Source organism: Hirundo rustica, chromosome 2 (genome assembly GCF_015227805.2).
Source record: "Hirundo rustica isolate bHirRus1 chromosome 2, bHirRus1.pri.v3, whole genome shotgun sequence".
Lineage (NCBI taxonomy): Eukaryota > Metazoa > Chordata > Aves > Passeriformes > Hirundinidae > Hirundo > Hirundo rustica.
This window is the reverse complement of record NC_053451.1, coordinates 104,827,150-104,839,350: the sequence shown is the minus strand read 5'-3', so window position 1 is coordinate 104,839,350 and position 12,201 is coordinate 104,827,150. Positions and strand designations below refer to the sequence as shown.

At 45.3% G+C, this 12,201-nt stretch overlaps 1 protein-coding gene across 1 annotated transcript in view; it reads right to left on the bottom strand.

Moving 5' to 3' along the window:
- The window catches only part of SMS (spermine synthase), a 40,428-nt gene extending 31,263 nt beyond the window's left edge, over positions 1–9,165 (bottom strand). Inside the window, exon 1 of the mRNA XM_040055544.1 lies at positions 9,010–9,165. Within this exon, the coding sequence (XP_039911478.1) occupies positions 9,010–9,061 (52 nt within the window). The 5' untranslated portion in view covers positions 9,062–9,165. The remainder of the gene's footprint in view (positions 1–9,009) is intronic.
- Positions 9,166–12,201: the final 3,036 nt, after the last annotated feature.

Genomic DNA, 12,201 nt, shown 5'->3' with positions numbered 1-12,201 from the left:
AGAGCCAAGAAGAAGCTCAGGTGACCATGTATTTTCCATGTTCTAGATTTCCTTTAGCGCTTGGAAAACAAATAAAAAATGAAAAAAAGCTAGAAGTCACAACAGTTTAGGGAAAGTCAACAGCTACCTCCTCCTCTCCATTGTACATGAGAGGATAGAGCAGTACATAATAATTTGCAGATAACAAGTTATCACTTAGTCATCAACTCCTGCACGGCAATCTTTTTCTTAGAACTAGAAACCTTGAGAATTGTACTTCTTTTGTCCTAGCTAAAATGATCTGCCTGCATGGAAAATGAGCAGAGAACACTGGTGTTTTAAACAGACTATCTAGAGAAGTTTTCACAGCAGTATCACAGGCTCAACTCAAGTCAGAATGCCAACAGTCGCCTGCACTGAGCCTTGTCCTCCAACAACAAAATAACCCCACACCTCACAAGAATGAAAGTACCCCCTCTGAGTATACTCCAAGATCCCTGCTTCCCTAACTGCCCAGAACAAAGCAGGTAGCTCTTCCCTGACATGTTAATGGATGCAAATGAATAACTGGCTTTAGCAACATAGACCTTCTGGGTATTAAGTTTCAAAGTCTCCCATAAGAGCACACACACTGGAAAAATCCTTTGTTTTGTCCTTGTCAGCACTGCAAAAGCAGAAAACAGCAGGAAGCAGAAAATTATACTAAAATTACTCCTTTCAATCAATTTACACCCATGAGGACTATCTTCATTATGCTGACTTAGACACAGAAGTCAACAAATCATGTATGGCATGAGGCTTAAGGGGCAGCAGGTGGAAACAGCCATCTACTACTCATTCATCCATGAGAAACCAGATCATCAAGTTTCCTAGTGCACTCTATTGTATTTTGTATTGCACAAGGTAAAGGGTAGAAGGCTGCTTTTTCCAAAGGTTTCCACAGAACACGGGCCACACCCCTATTTTTAAGGACTTCCAGCTACATACTGAATAGAGGCAAATCCAGCTATACTGTGTCACATCAGCAAGTGCATGAACTCACTGGCCCTTCCATGGGATCACCACAGCCAACAGGAGTCAGAACCATGATCAGGATGGGCTCTCGAAGTACTAACAACACCCAGCGACAAAAAAGAAATCAACCCTTTCTCCACCCCTGCACTATTACCACCTTTGTATGAGCTCCATAATCACTTTCAAGGGGGAATTCCACAGAAGACGAAGTTCTCAGCAAATACAGATCTATGGGAGCCATCCACTTCCATAATGGAATAAATACACTAAAAATAAGTTATTCCTTCACCCTTCCTCTACTTTATTTTCTGTATTAGGGCAATGAAAAATCTAGTTTACTGCATAAATACAGGGTGCCTCTGACTTGTGGATTCATCAGTATCTGAAGGCTCACTCTCGATGATTCCTGCAGCACAATGGATTAAGAAAAATTAAAAAGAATCCACCACAGAGACCCATGAGAGGGGTTTTCCCTTGTTAGCTTTTGGCAAAATTTTAGAATACCATCATCGATGCTGGAAGCACATTAAGGACCATATTTTCAATCACTATGAGAGTCTCCCCTATTCATTCTGAAATTTTCAAATTATTTCTCTACTTTTAATTAAAGATATGTTTTTAAAGTATTTTCCTATACCTGGCATCTAACTGCAGCTAGTAACAATATGGGATCCTACTACAGTTAACTTTTTAAATACCCATCTTCTGGAAATGTGCACAACATATCACAAAGCAATTCTGTGGTAACTCCAAAGAAAACCCAAAACAAAGGCCTCCACTTCAGCCTTAGTATCAACATATGTAGTTTCAATGCCTTAAACTTCATTTGTCCCCCAGTTACACGCAACTGAACTCCACCAACTGGCATACAAAGTTCACATTTTAAACCTCAGCATCTGTTGAAATACCTGTAGCCCTTCCACACAAAAGAGCTGTAGAGAAGAAAACACACTTGTTAACAGAACTTCAGCATATCCAAATAATATCAGCCCTTCCAGGCACTTTGATCACCTATGACCTGACCATCTTCTAGAAAAACATTAAGCATAGCACTTGTCCTAGATACTTTCCTCTCCTTTCGACAATTTTGGTATTTAAGAGGCATAGTCACAGAAATGTATCTGAAATGGGAAACACTGATGCATCAAAAGCAGTCTTCATTACCTGCAAGAATTTGCTCTACAGCCTCAAACCAGAGCCTCACAAAAACCATCTCCCACACTGTTAGCCTTCACCCTCACAGGTGACAGTTCCTTCATGCTTGAGCAAGCAGCCAGTGAGAACTTGACATCATGCTGGAGGATCAGATAATTATATTTTCAGAGTTACAGTCATAAAGCATTTTAATCTTCAAAACTAGAAACCAACAGAAGCAGGGAATGAGTTCAAAACAGTCGTTACTACTAAAAATGGAAAGCTATTAATACCTGTATTAACACCTCCTGACAAGCCCTATTTGTTTTCTGACACTCAGCAGGCCAGTTCTCGGTCCAGGCCTGCCAGAACTAGACCGTGGAGACCTGCAGGGCTTAGCTCACAACAGCCCAGACAAAGACACAGGCAGAGCCCACACCACTCATGGAGGCTGCTAAAGCAACACACCCAAAACAGACCCATTCCTGAACTGCAGTTGCAAACACACCTTTAGCCAAGGTTGATAACACAGTTGCAAGCTCCAGAGACATCTGAGTCTTGTTTAATCCTTATTTACATGGTCTTCACATACAGATCATAGCTAAAGAGTCAGCAAATTTTGTTCACATACCATAAATCAATAAGACAAGGAGATAAGCCTATCATCAGCATATGCTATCACTGCAATCAGGTGTTTCAGCACTTCAGACAATCCAATGCTTGACAGAATCAGTCAAATTTAGCTACAAGGATCAGAGATACCATTCCCTCAAGAAGTTCAAATATACTCAAATGTGTTTTTACAGCTAACTGCAGTCAGCTCCAGCCACAAAAGCAGGATCTGTCTCACAGGAAAAAACAGAGCCTTAGCACCTCTAATACATCAGAAAACAAAAGCACCCACCAGAGAACATAAAATTAAAAGTAATTATCTACATAGGTAAGTGCCCAAATCTTTTATTGATGAGTTTCATTTATAATCTTGGGCTTAAACTAATACTGACCTTGGCATCTTCTTTCTCCTTCATACACCAAATTGACTTACTTGAGAAAGAAACCGCAGGTTTTCAAGAAAAATACCAAGTTTTCAATGCCAGTCATCTCTTCCTGCATTCTCTATTTCCATACTTACTATGGGATGAACTATGATTCAACATCCAGAACTGCTGATTATCTGCTAAATAAACCAAACCAGCACCAGTTCCAAATTGTCTTTAATACAGCAAGACATAGTTCAAAATACACAAACTGAACCCATGCAGCATTTTCCCAGGTAGATATTAGGGTAGAGAATTCAGAAATGGTAGAGTAAGAAAGAGTAAATACAGCACACCCCACCCCCACCCCCCCAACATTAGCTCTCTTAAACACACCTCTTCCTGGGAGATTACTCTGTCAGAAAGCCATTCTCTTAATTAGTTCTTAAAGTAAGGAAACAACAAAAAAGCTTGTCAAGTCTTTCCCCCCTTCAAAAGTTTAGATCAGCACAGCCAAAAATAAGCACATAAAACTTTATTACTGCTCCGTGAAGAACATTAAGACTTCCAATCCAAACACAAGACAAGAATTAAGTTATTTTACCTGCATTCAGTTTAAATATTTAACAATTTGATAGCCTAAGAAAAAATTCAATACTGAAAGAATATTTAGGAGTAACTTAGAACACCTGATAGTTAAGATTTTTATTTTTCCTCCCTGCAGTATCAGAATTGAGCAGTGGAACCAAACCTGCAGACAGGAAGAAAGCTATTGACAGAGGATGCTCAGCCCACAAAAATGTCATTCCCTTCTTTCCATCTCCTTGAAAACATTAATTTGAGGAAAACCAGATCATGTGCACATACACATTCACTTAAAGTTTTCTTAAAAATGTAAGCATTGCCCTAGCTGCACTCACTCCAATGCCAGCAATCCCAGCATGTGTAATTCATTCACCAGCTTCCTAAGCATTTGTTTTAGCAACTGTGCCAGCTCAGGTAATCACTGCTCTCCTGCACCAGCTCACTCATCTATGCCCTGGCCCTGAGTATTATGGGCACAACTATATAGAATCCCCCCAAGCAATAATTCCAAACAGGAAGCATGGAGAAATTCAAACTGATTTCCAATTCATTTGCCTTTCAAAGCAACTTCCTGAAGCAAAGAACCCAAATCTCACAAGGGTCTCCATATTATCTCTCTTCCTACTCTTAGAGAAACCTGAAGAACATTAATCAGTTCAACACTCAACAACCAAGAACACTAAGCTTGGTTGACACATTCATACATGGATGGATAAACTCCCACATGCAAGCATATTTACAACATACAGTAAATCTAAAAATCAACTCTGTACAGGTATAATGCATCAAATATCTATATAATTTCATAATAAAGTCCTCAAACTAAGTAACTTTATGAGTCTCAAACTGAGCTCTTCTGACTAACAAAAAGACACAACTAAAGCTTTCTATGCTCCAATTAAAGGTGGCCAGCAAGCAGTGTCCACTTTTATAAATGTTAAAGTAATCTTTTTGTATTTTAGGATAGGGAACACCATGCTGTTTGCCTGCTAAAGTTGTCTGTTTATCTCCAGGGTCACAGATAAGCAAAATACTTCTGTTGAAAGGGCTGAGCTTGAGAGCTGCTAATTTAATTAGCTCTTGAAAAGACCATCGATGAAAGTCAGGCTATGCTATCCAGCTATCAAAGTTTCACCCCTGCTTATGTTTAGCTTTTATTATTCCAAAAGAATTAATGAGATGCCTAATTAGAAGAAATAGTTATAAGGACAGGCAAAAGGGTCTTTCGTTTTTTGACAAGTATACAGATTTTTGTAGTACAGGAAAAAAATTATTGAAAAGTTTGATTAAACTGGCAGCTTTTAGCAGAAGTACATAGCTTTAATCATCTCATGCAACCCCACTCCCAAGGCAGTAGTATGCTCCCCTGTCTCAAACCAATACAAGAGGACCTGTTTTCTCTAACTCCCCAGGCCTACATTTCCATTGACATCACAGGCATTTCCAACAACCTTACGGAAGAGATGGCTGCAAATACTAAGAGATGGCTACATAAGTTATTCTCAAGGTCCTTGCTGAGTACATTTGAGTCCTGAAGAATGTACATGACAAGCTCCACAGTCCAACACTCAAGGCAAGTGGACTGCCTGAAGAAACCAGGGCTGTTATTGAAAGGGTTGGTAACATGCCAAGCAAGTCAGAGAACAACCCACCAGAATCTACACCATTCTGCAGCACAAGCAGTTGCTAATAGCTGCACAAGTACTAACACATGACAAAATCCCATCTTCCTCACACAGAGCTGTGTCCTGTGGATCTTTCCCTGCCAGCAACAAAGACAGCCTCCATCCTTTACTCATACAGGCCCTCTGAAGACTGAGGATAAAGACAAGTCACACATACCAGAGAACAAATAAACAGATCCCAGAGAACTATTAACATCTCAGCCTTTATCATCATCCTCAGTCATGATAGCAGACAATCATAATGATGCCTTTGGATAACTGCTGTGTTAAAAGTGATTATTTCAACCATGTAAAATGACTCTCAGACCAAGCAGATTCTTAAGAAAAACCCCGCCATTACCACATACAGTTACTGCAAGATGCAATGCAACGAAACAAACTATTGTACAACCTTCCTACAAAGTACAGATGCCATTTATCTGGACTTCTGTAAAGCCTCTAACACAATCCCCCACAACATCCTTCTTCCTGAACTGGCAAGAGCTGGACTCAGTGGGTGAACTGTTTAGTGCAGAAGAAAGTGGTTGGGGGGTCACATCCAGAGGGTCATGGTCAGTGGCTCAGAGTTCCAATGGACATCAGTAACAAGAGGTGCCCTCAGGGGTCTGTACTGGGACCAGTTATTTAATATCTCCATTAACAACACAGACAAAGAGATCAGTTGCTGATGGCACCAAGCTGAGTGATGTGGTTGCCACACCTGAAGGATGGGATGGCATCCAATGGGACTTGGATGATGAGAATTGGCCCTTGGGACTGTCGTGAGGTTTAACAAGAACAAGTGCAAGGGGCTACACCCAGGGCTGGGAAACTCCTTGTATCAGCAAAGCCTGGGGATGACAGATAAAGAGCAGCCCTGCCTAGAAGGCCTTGGGGGAGCTGGTGGGTGAGAGGCTGGACATGACCCAGAAACAGGCATTTGCAGCCCCAAAAAACAAGTGTCCTGGGCTGCATCCAAAGCACTGAGAGCAGCAGGGTGAGGAAGGGGATTCTGGCCCTCTGCTCTGGTGAGACCCCACCTGCAGCACTAGCCCCAGCTCTAGCCTCCCAGCACAGGAGGGACATGGACCTGCTAGAGCAAGTCCAGAGGAGGCCACAACGATGACCAGAGAGATGGAGAATCTCTTCTACAAGGAAAGGTTGAGAGAATTGGGATTTTCAGTCTGGAAAAGATAAGGCTTTGAAGTGACCTAATCACAGCTTTCCAGTACCTGAAGGGAACTTAAAGCTGGAGAGAGACTTTTTCAAAGGACCCTGGAGTGACAAGGGGGAACAGCTTCAAACTGAAAGAGAGTAGGGTTTGGTTAGATGTTAGCAAAAAAATCTTTACTGTGAGGGTGATGAAACATTGAGAGAAACTGTCTAGAGATACCACATCCCTGAAAGTGTCCAAGGCCAGGTTGGATGGCAACTTGACCTAGCCCAAGGTGTAGCTGCCCATGGCAGGGAGGTTGGAAGTAGATAATCCTTAAGGTCCCTTTTAACCCATCCATGATAAGTTGGCAACTTTTATTATATTAATACCAATACAAAAATACACATTTGTCATAAACAATGACACAGTTAATGTTTTGCGGAACAAGGACTGTGCATTTACTAAGTTTATAGATTCTGCCTTCTCCAGAATGAAGAAGTATGCAACAGCTTTAGCTAAGACCTAGAAATAACGTATTATCCTCACAAGATCTGAAGGTCCAAAACCACACATTTAATTTTACTAAATACCATTTCATGGCATTCCAGACAATTCAGAAGTCTAACTGTCCACCTAAATTGGAAGAAAAAAAATCCATTAGTTGATAATCTATGATTAAGCTAAAAGATTTAATTCCTGGAACACAAACTACAAATGCACATTCACCAATTTTTTTTCTATTTAGATGACTCTGTGCTTTGGACCACAAATACTACATGAGAGGAAAAACTCCACATAAAAAAGTACAGACCAACCACTGAGCTATCACTGCTGAAAGAAAGTTCTTCATGTTTCCCTGAAGAGGTCTGCTTTTGCTGAGACAAATGTAAGAAGGGGAAAAAATGCTTCTCTCTTCCTTTGATCTAGACAACAGCACTTCTACAGTGGGTCTATCAACCCATCCCTGATTAGGTACATCCATCTTGGTCAGAGAAAGATGCAAACATTGTCCTCAAGTAAAGGCAAGTGGAAAAGCCTACCTAAAATCAAAGCAATGGTTAAGATCCTTACCACATTCTCTAATTAACAGCATTGTTTTCTGTATCATAGAGGAGCTATAACGTAGCTATGGCATATTACCAATACACCTATTTATCCCTGGCAATTTTGACCCTTCTGTAGGAACCAGTCATTGTTGTAACTCTTGAACCATGATACTTCAGGGAACTAAAGAGGCAAAAAGGTCGTTGTGGGGGCTGGTTGGTTTCTATGAAACTAGTCTTTACACTAGTCTAGCCTACCAATTCTGCTCATACTAGATTAGTCAAAGCACAAGGTGCAAGGAAAATAGCAGGACTATTTCATTTGCTATTAGGTCACCATTACAGTGGCTAACCCGGCCTGAAAAAACCACAGTGTAAAACGGAAACTGAAAGATTTTCACTGTGAAAACCAGCGTCGACTAACCTAAAGCACACTCTTTGGGAACGACTGCAGTAACACCTTCCCCTTCCCGCTCTCCGAAGCGCACATGCAGCAATGCCACAAAGGGCACAGCTCGCAGCAGAGCCCCTGTGGTCAGGAACGTCCTTCTCAAACCAAGCTTTTAACGGATTTTGTCTGCAGATGCGGGGATCTGCTTTCACACCAAACTGGGAAGGAGAAAGGGCTAGACACAGGAGGCCAGGCCGGCCGGGCCCAGGGGCGGGTGCCGGGAGCGGGAAGGCCACACCGAGCCCGCGGCCTGGCTCAGCACTCAGCGAGGCGCTTTGGCGCCCACGGCAGCTCCCCCCTTCCCCCATCAAGCCTTCCCTCCCCGCTCGGCCGCCGGGAAACGCGGTTGTCGCCGCAGCTCCCGGCCCGAACGTGCCCCCCGCGGATACCCGCGGGGTCAGGCCCTGCCACAACCGGGCGCTCCAGTCCTCCACGCGGTGCGAGCGGCACCGCAGTGACACCGCACTCCCGCACCGCAGCCGCGCCTCGCTCGGCGGCAGCCGCCAGCCCCGTTCGTCGCACCCGCTTCAAGCGCGGCGCAGCCGCAGCGCCGGGGCGGCCGTGGAGGTGCCCGGGCCCCGCCGCTCGCCAAGAGCCAGGCTCTGCTTCCCTTCCCCCGGCCCTGCGCTTCGGCACCTCCCGCCCAGCGCCCCCCGCCCCCGCGGGGAAAGCGCGCCCTGAGGCCGCCCGGAGCCGCCGCGATGCCCGGGGGAAGCCGCACGTCCGCCCCGGTCCAGCGCAACCCCTTCCCCCCGGGCGGGGCGGCCCCCGACGCGGCGGGCTCCGGGCAGGAGGCCGCAGAGGGCCGCCCGCCTGCCCAGAGACAGAGGCGGGTACCGGGAGCGAACACGGCCCGGCGGGAACGCGGGGAAAGGGCCGGCGGGGGGAGGCGGCACCCTCGCGGGCCTCATCCTCGGCGGCCCCGGCGAGACACCGCCACGGGGAGGTGCGTGGGGGGGGGGGGGGGGAAGATGCGCGCTCCCCGCCGATTTTCTGGGTTGCTTACCTGTGGCGCCGAGCAGGAAGTCCAGGGTGCTGTGCCGCGCTGCTGCTGCCATAGTGAGGTAGAGCCCTGTGCCATGCCTGGAGCGGCGGCGGCGGCGGGGCCCGTGCGGCGGAGCGGCTCTATATGCGCGGGGGCTGCGGCGGCGCCGCGGGGGGGAGCGCGGCGGGGCGGGGCCGGGGCGGGCCGGGGCGGGCCGGGGGAAGCGGCGGGCACGGAGACCCCGCTCGGCGTGTCCCGAGGGCCGGGGCGGGCCGGGGCGGGCCGGGGGAAGCGGCGGGCACGGAGACCCCGCTCGGCGTGTCCCGAGGGCCGGGGGAAGCGGCGGGCACGGAGACCCCGCTCGGCGTGTCCCGAGGGCCGGGACGGGCCGGGGCGGGCCGGGGGAAGCGGCGGGCACGGAGACCCCGCTCGGCGTGGCCCGAGAGCCCGCGGAGCCCTCGGGGTGCGGCTCACCCGCGCACACCCCCCGAAATCCCCTCACGGTGTCCTGGCGCTGAGGCCACGGAGCGGTCCCAGCGGCAGCGGCGATGGGGCTGGCTGCTGTGTCACCTGCTGCCCGCCGTGGGCACGGAGGGGGCCCGCTGTCCCTCCCTGCAGGGGGACCGCCACCAGGGAGTCTTTAAAGGCTTTTGTTTAAAGTCTTTTTTTATTCGTAACGGGTAACTGTTAAACAGCCTGCTGAAGCCGCAAATTACATTAATCACATGCAATTACAAGCCCAGGAAAATGGTATCCAGAAGTGGTTAGCTATAGGGCTGATCACAGAATCACAGCATCATAGAATCAATTAGGTTGGTCAAAAGACCTCTGAGATCATCGCATCCAACCCGTGACCGACCACCACCGTGTCAGCTAGACCATGGCACTGAGTGCCACATCCAGTCTTTCCTCAAAAGCATCCAGGGATGGTGACTCCACCACCAGCCCATTCCATTAATCTTTCTGTGAAGAAATTCCTCCTAATATCCAACCTAAATCTCCCCAGGTGCAGCTTAAGACTGTGTCCTCTCATCCTGTCGCAGGCTGCCCGACAGAAGAGACCGAGCCCCATCTGTCTAAACGCTCCTTTCAGGGAATTGTAGAGAGCATAAAGTCTCCTCTGTCTCTTTTTCTCCAAACAGCCCCAGCTTCCTCTGCTGTTCCTCATCAGGCTTGTGCTCCAGACCCATCCCCAACTCCGTTGTCCTTCTCTGGACACGCTCCAGCACCACAATGTCCTTCCTGAACTGGACCAGGACTCCAGGTGTGGCCTCACCAGTGCTGAGAACAGGGGAAGATGTTTGGCTGTGTCAGTTACTGGGAGCTTTGCCAGCTGGCAAATTCCTTTAATCTTATTGCATGAATGAGAGTGGATTTGCACAATGCCGTGGCATCAATGGTTTCATATGATTCCACAATTAAATGAAGAGATTTACAAGTAATTTTTAGTGTGTAATCTAATGTGCTGCCGTGATTATTTCCATAACTTTCAATGAGTTTTTTTTCAGGGCAAACTTACAGTATCCTTGTTTTGAACAGTTATAGTTGCACACAGGCGCCCCGAGCAAAACAGAAACATTCACTGGAAATGTGCAAAAATCAGAAGATGCACAGACATCTGCAGGTCTGCAGTAACTATACTTTCTTCAGAGGGTCTTCATTTGACACAACTCATGCATGAGAAGCTGGGGGAGGTTATGATTAATTAGCTAAAATATGCAGCTTTGCAGGTTCCGATTCAATGTCTTTGATCCAGTCCTGGATGTTATAGGGGATTACATAGTTCTGTTTGGGTGACTTGTATATCCTTGTTGCCATTCCACCAGGAATTCTGATTTTTCTCATTGCCATCTCTCTCTCTCTCTCTCTCTCTTTTTTTTTTTTTTTTTTTTTTTTTTTTTTTTTTTTTTTTTTTTTAACCAAAATCAATGCTTCCTTCAATCTCTCTACATTTTTATTATTATTATTATTCCAGATATGCAATTGCCACAATACAGCCAGTAAAATCCCTGCTCTTTAAAGTCTCTTACATCTCTCACCTTTGCTTGTGGCTGCTGCAGTGGTTTCAGTTACCTCATTCCATAAATGAGCTTACTGAATTGATTTTTACTCTCTTCAGTGGGAGCAACACCTTGTGCTCCGTTCAACCTATTACATTGTCTTTCCACTGTGGAATAATTGAAAGAAGGTAATAGCAATGCTGCAACCTAAGTACCTTCAAATGTATTTGTCCATATGTGCCAAGAGCCTTGCTAAATTATGCCCTTACATACACATGAACAACTTTCCTGGGTTTACAGGGGAAAAAAAAAAAGGAACATCAATATGTCATCCGAATCTTTTCCTGGCATTAGTTTTGCAATTTAATGCCAACCATTTCTGACTGGCACTTAGAGAAAGTTGAAACATCATCTTTTTAATTAAATTTGCCGTGAAAAAAAGAACAGTGGTCTTACTGTGTCTTTTTTTATTTGATGATGATAATTTCATGGTTTCATAGTGGGCTGAAGAGCTGAAAAGTCTAATGAATTATTACAAAGAACAGTATGAAATCTTTCTTTCTTAAACTTTGACTTAAAGGACAGTTATTATCCATAAATGGCTTTTGCAACTGCTCACTGGATTAGGTGGAACTGGGAAAGCTGGCAAAACAACATGAACAAATTCAATAAAATGTGGAAAAGAAGAAAAAGAAGAGGTTCATCTTGGAAACTTTGGTAGAGCTGTAGGAAAACATCCAACAAGAGGAAGAAACCTGCAATATGAATATGCAGGAGTGAAAGCAATTGGTAAATTACATATGGTTTTACAGAAACGCATAGAAACAAAGCCCACAGAATTTAAGCCTCCATGTAAAGGATCCCATCACTGAGAAAGGAACTAACAAAATTCTCTTCCACTTCTTTGGCATGACTACTCCATGCATACTACTTAACTAGGTCATGCCTGGGATATTTTTGGGCATCTTCCTGTTAGAAAATTACACTGAAGGGAATTTAAAAAAGAGCAATTAAAATAATTAAAGAGATGACGGGATTGATTTATGAGACAAGATCAAAAGATCTGGAATATTAAAACATGTTTCACAAATGCTCTGGAGTTTGGATGACATCACGTTGTTAAGATTAGCGCAGACTGTTTGGAAAGAGTTTTTTCAGTGTGAGATTATGTGCATATTTTGAAACTAGTAGAAACTGCAAAAGTGGGGGAAAA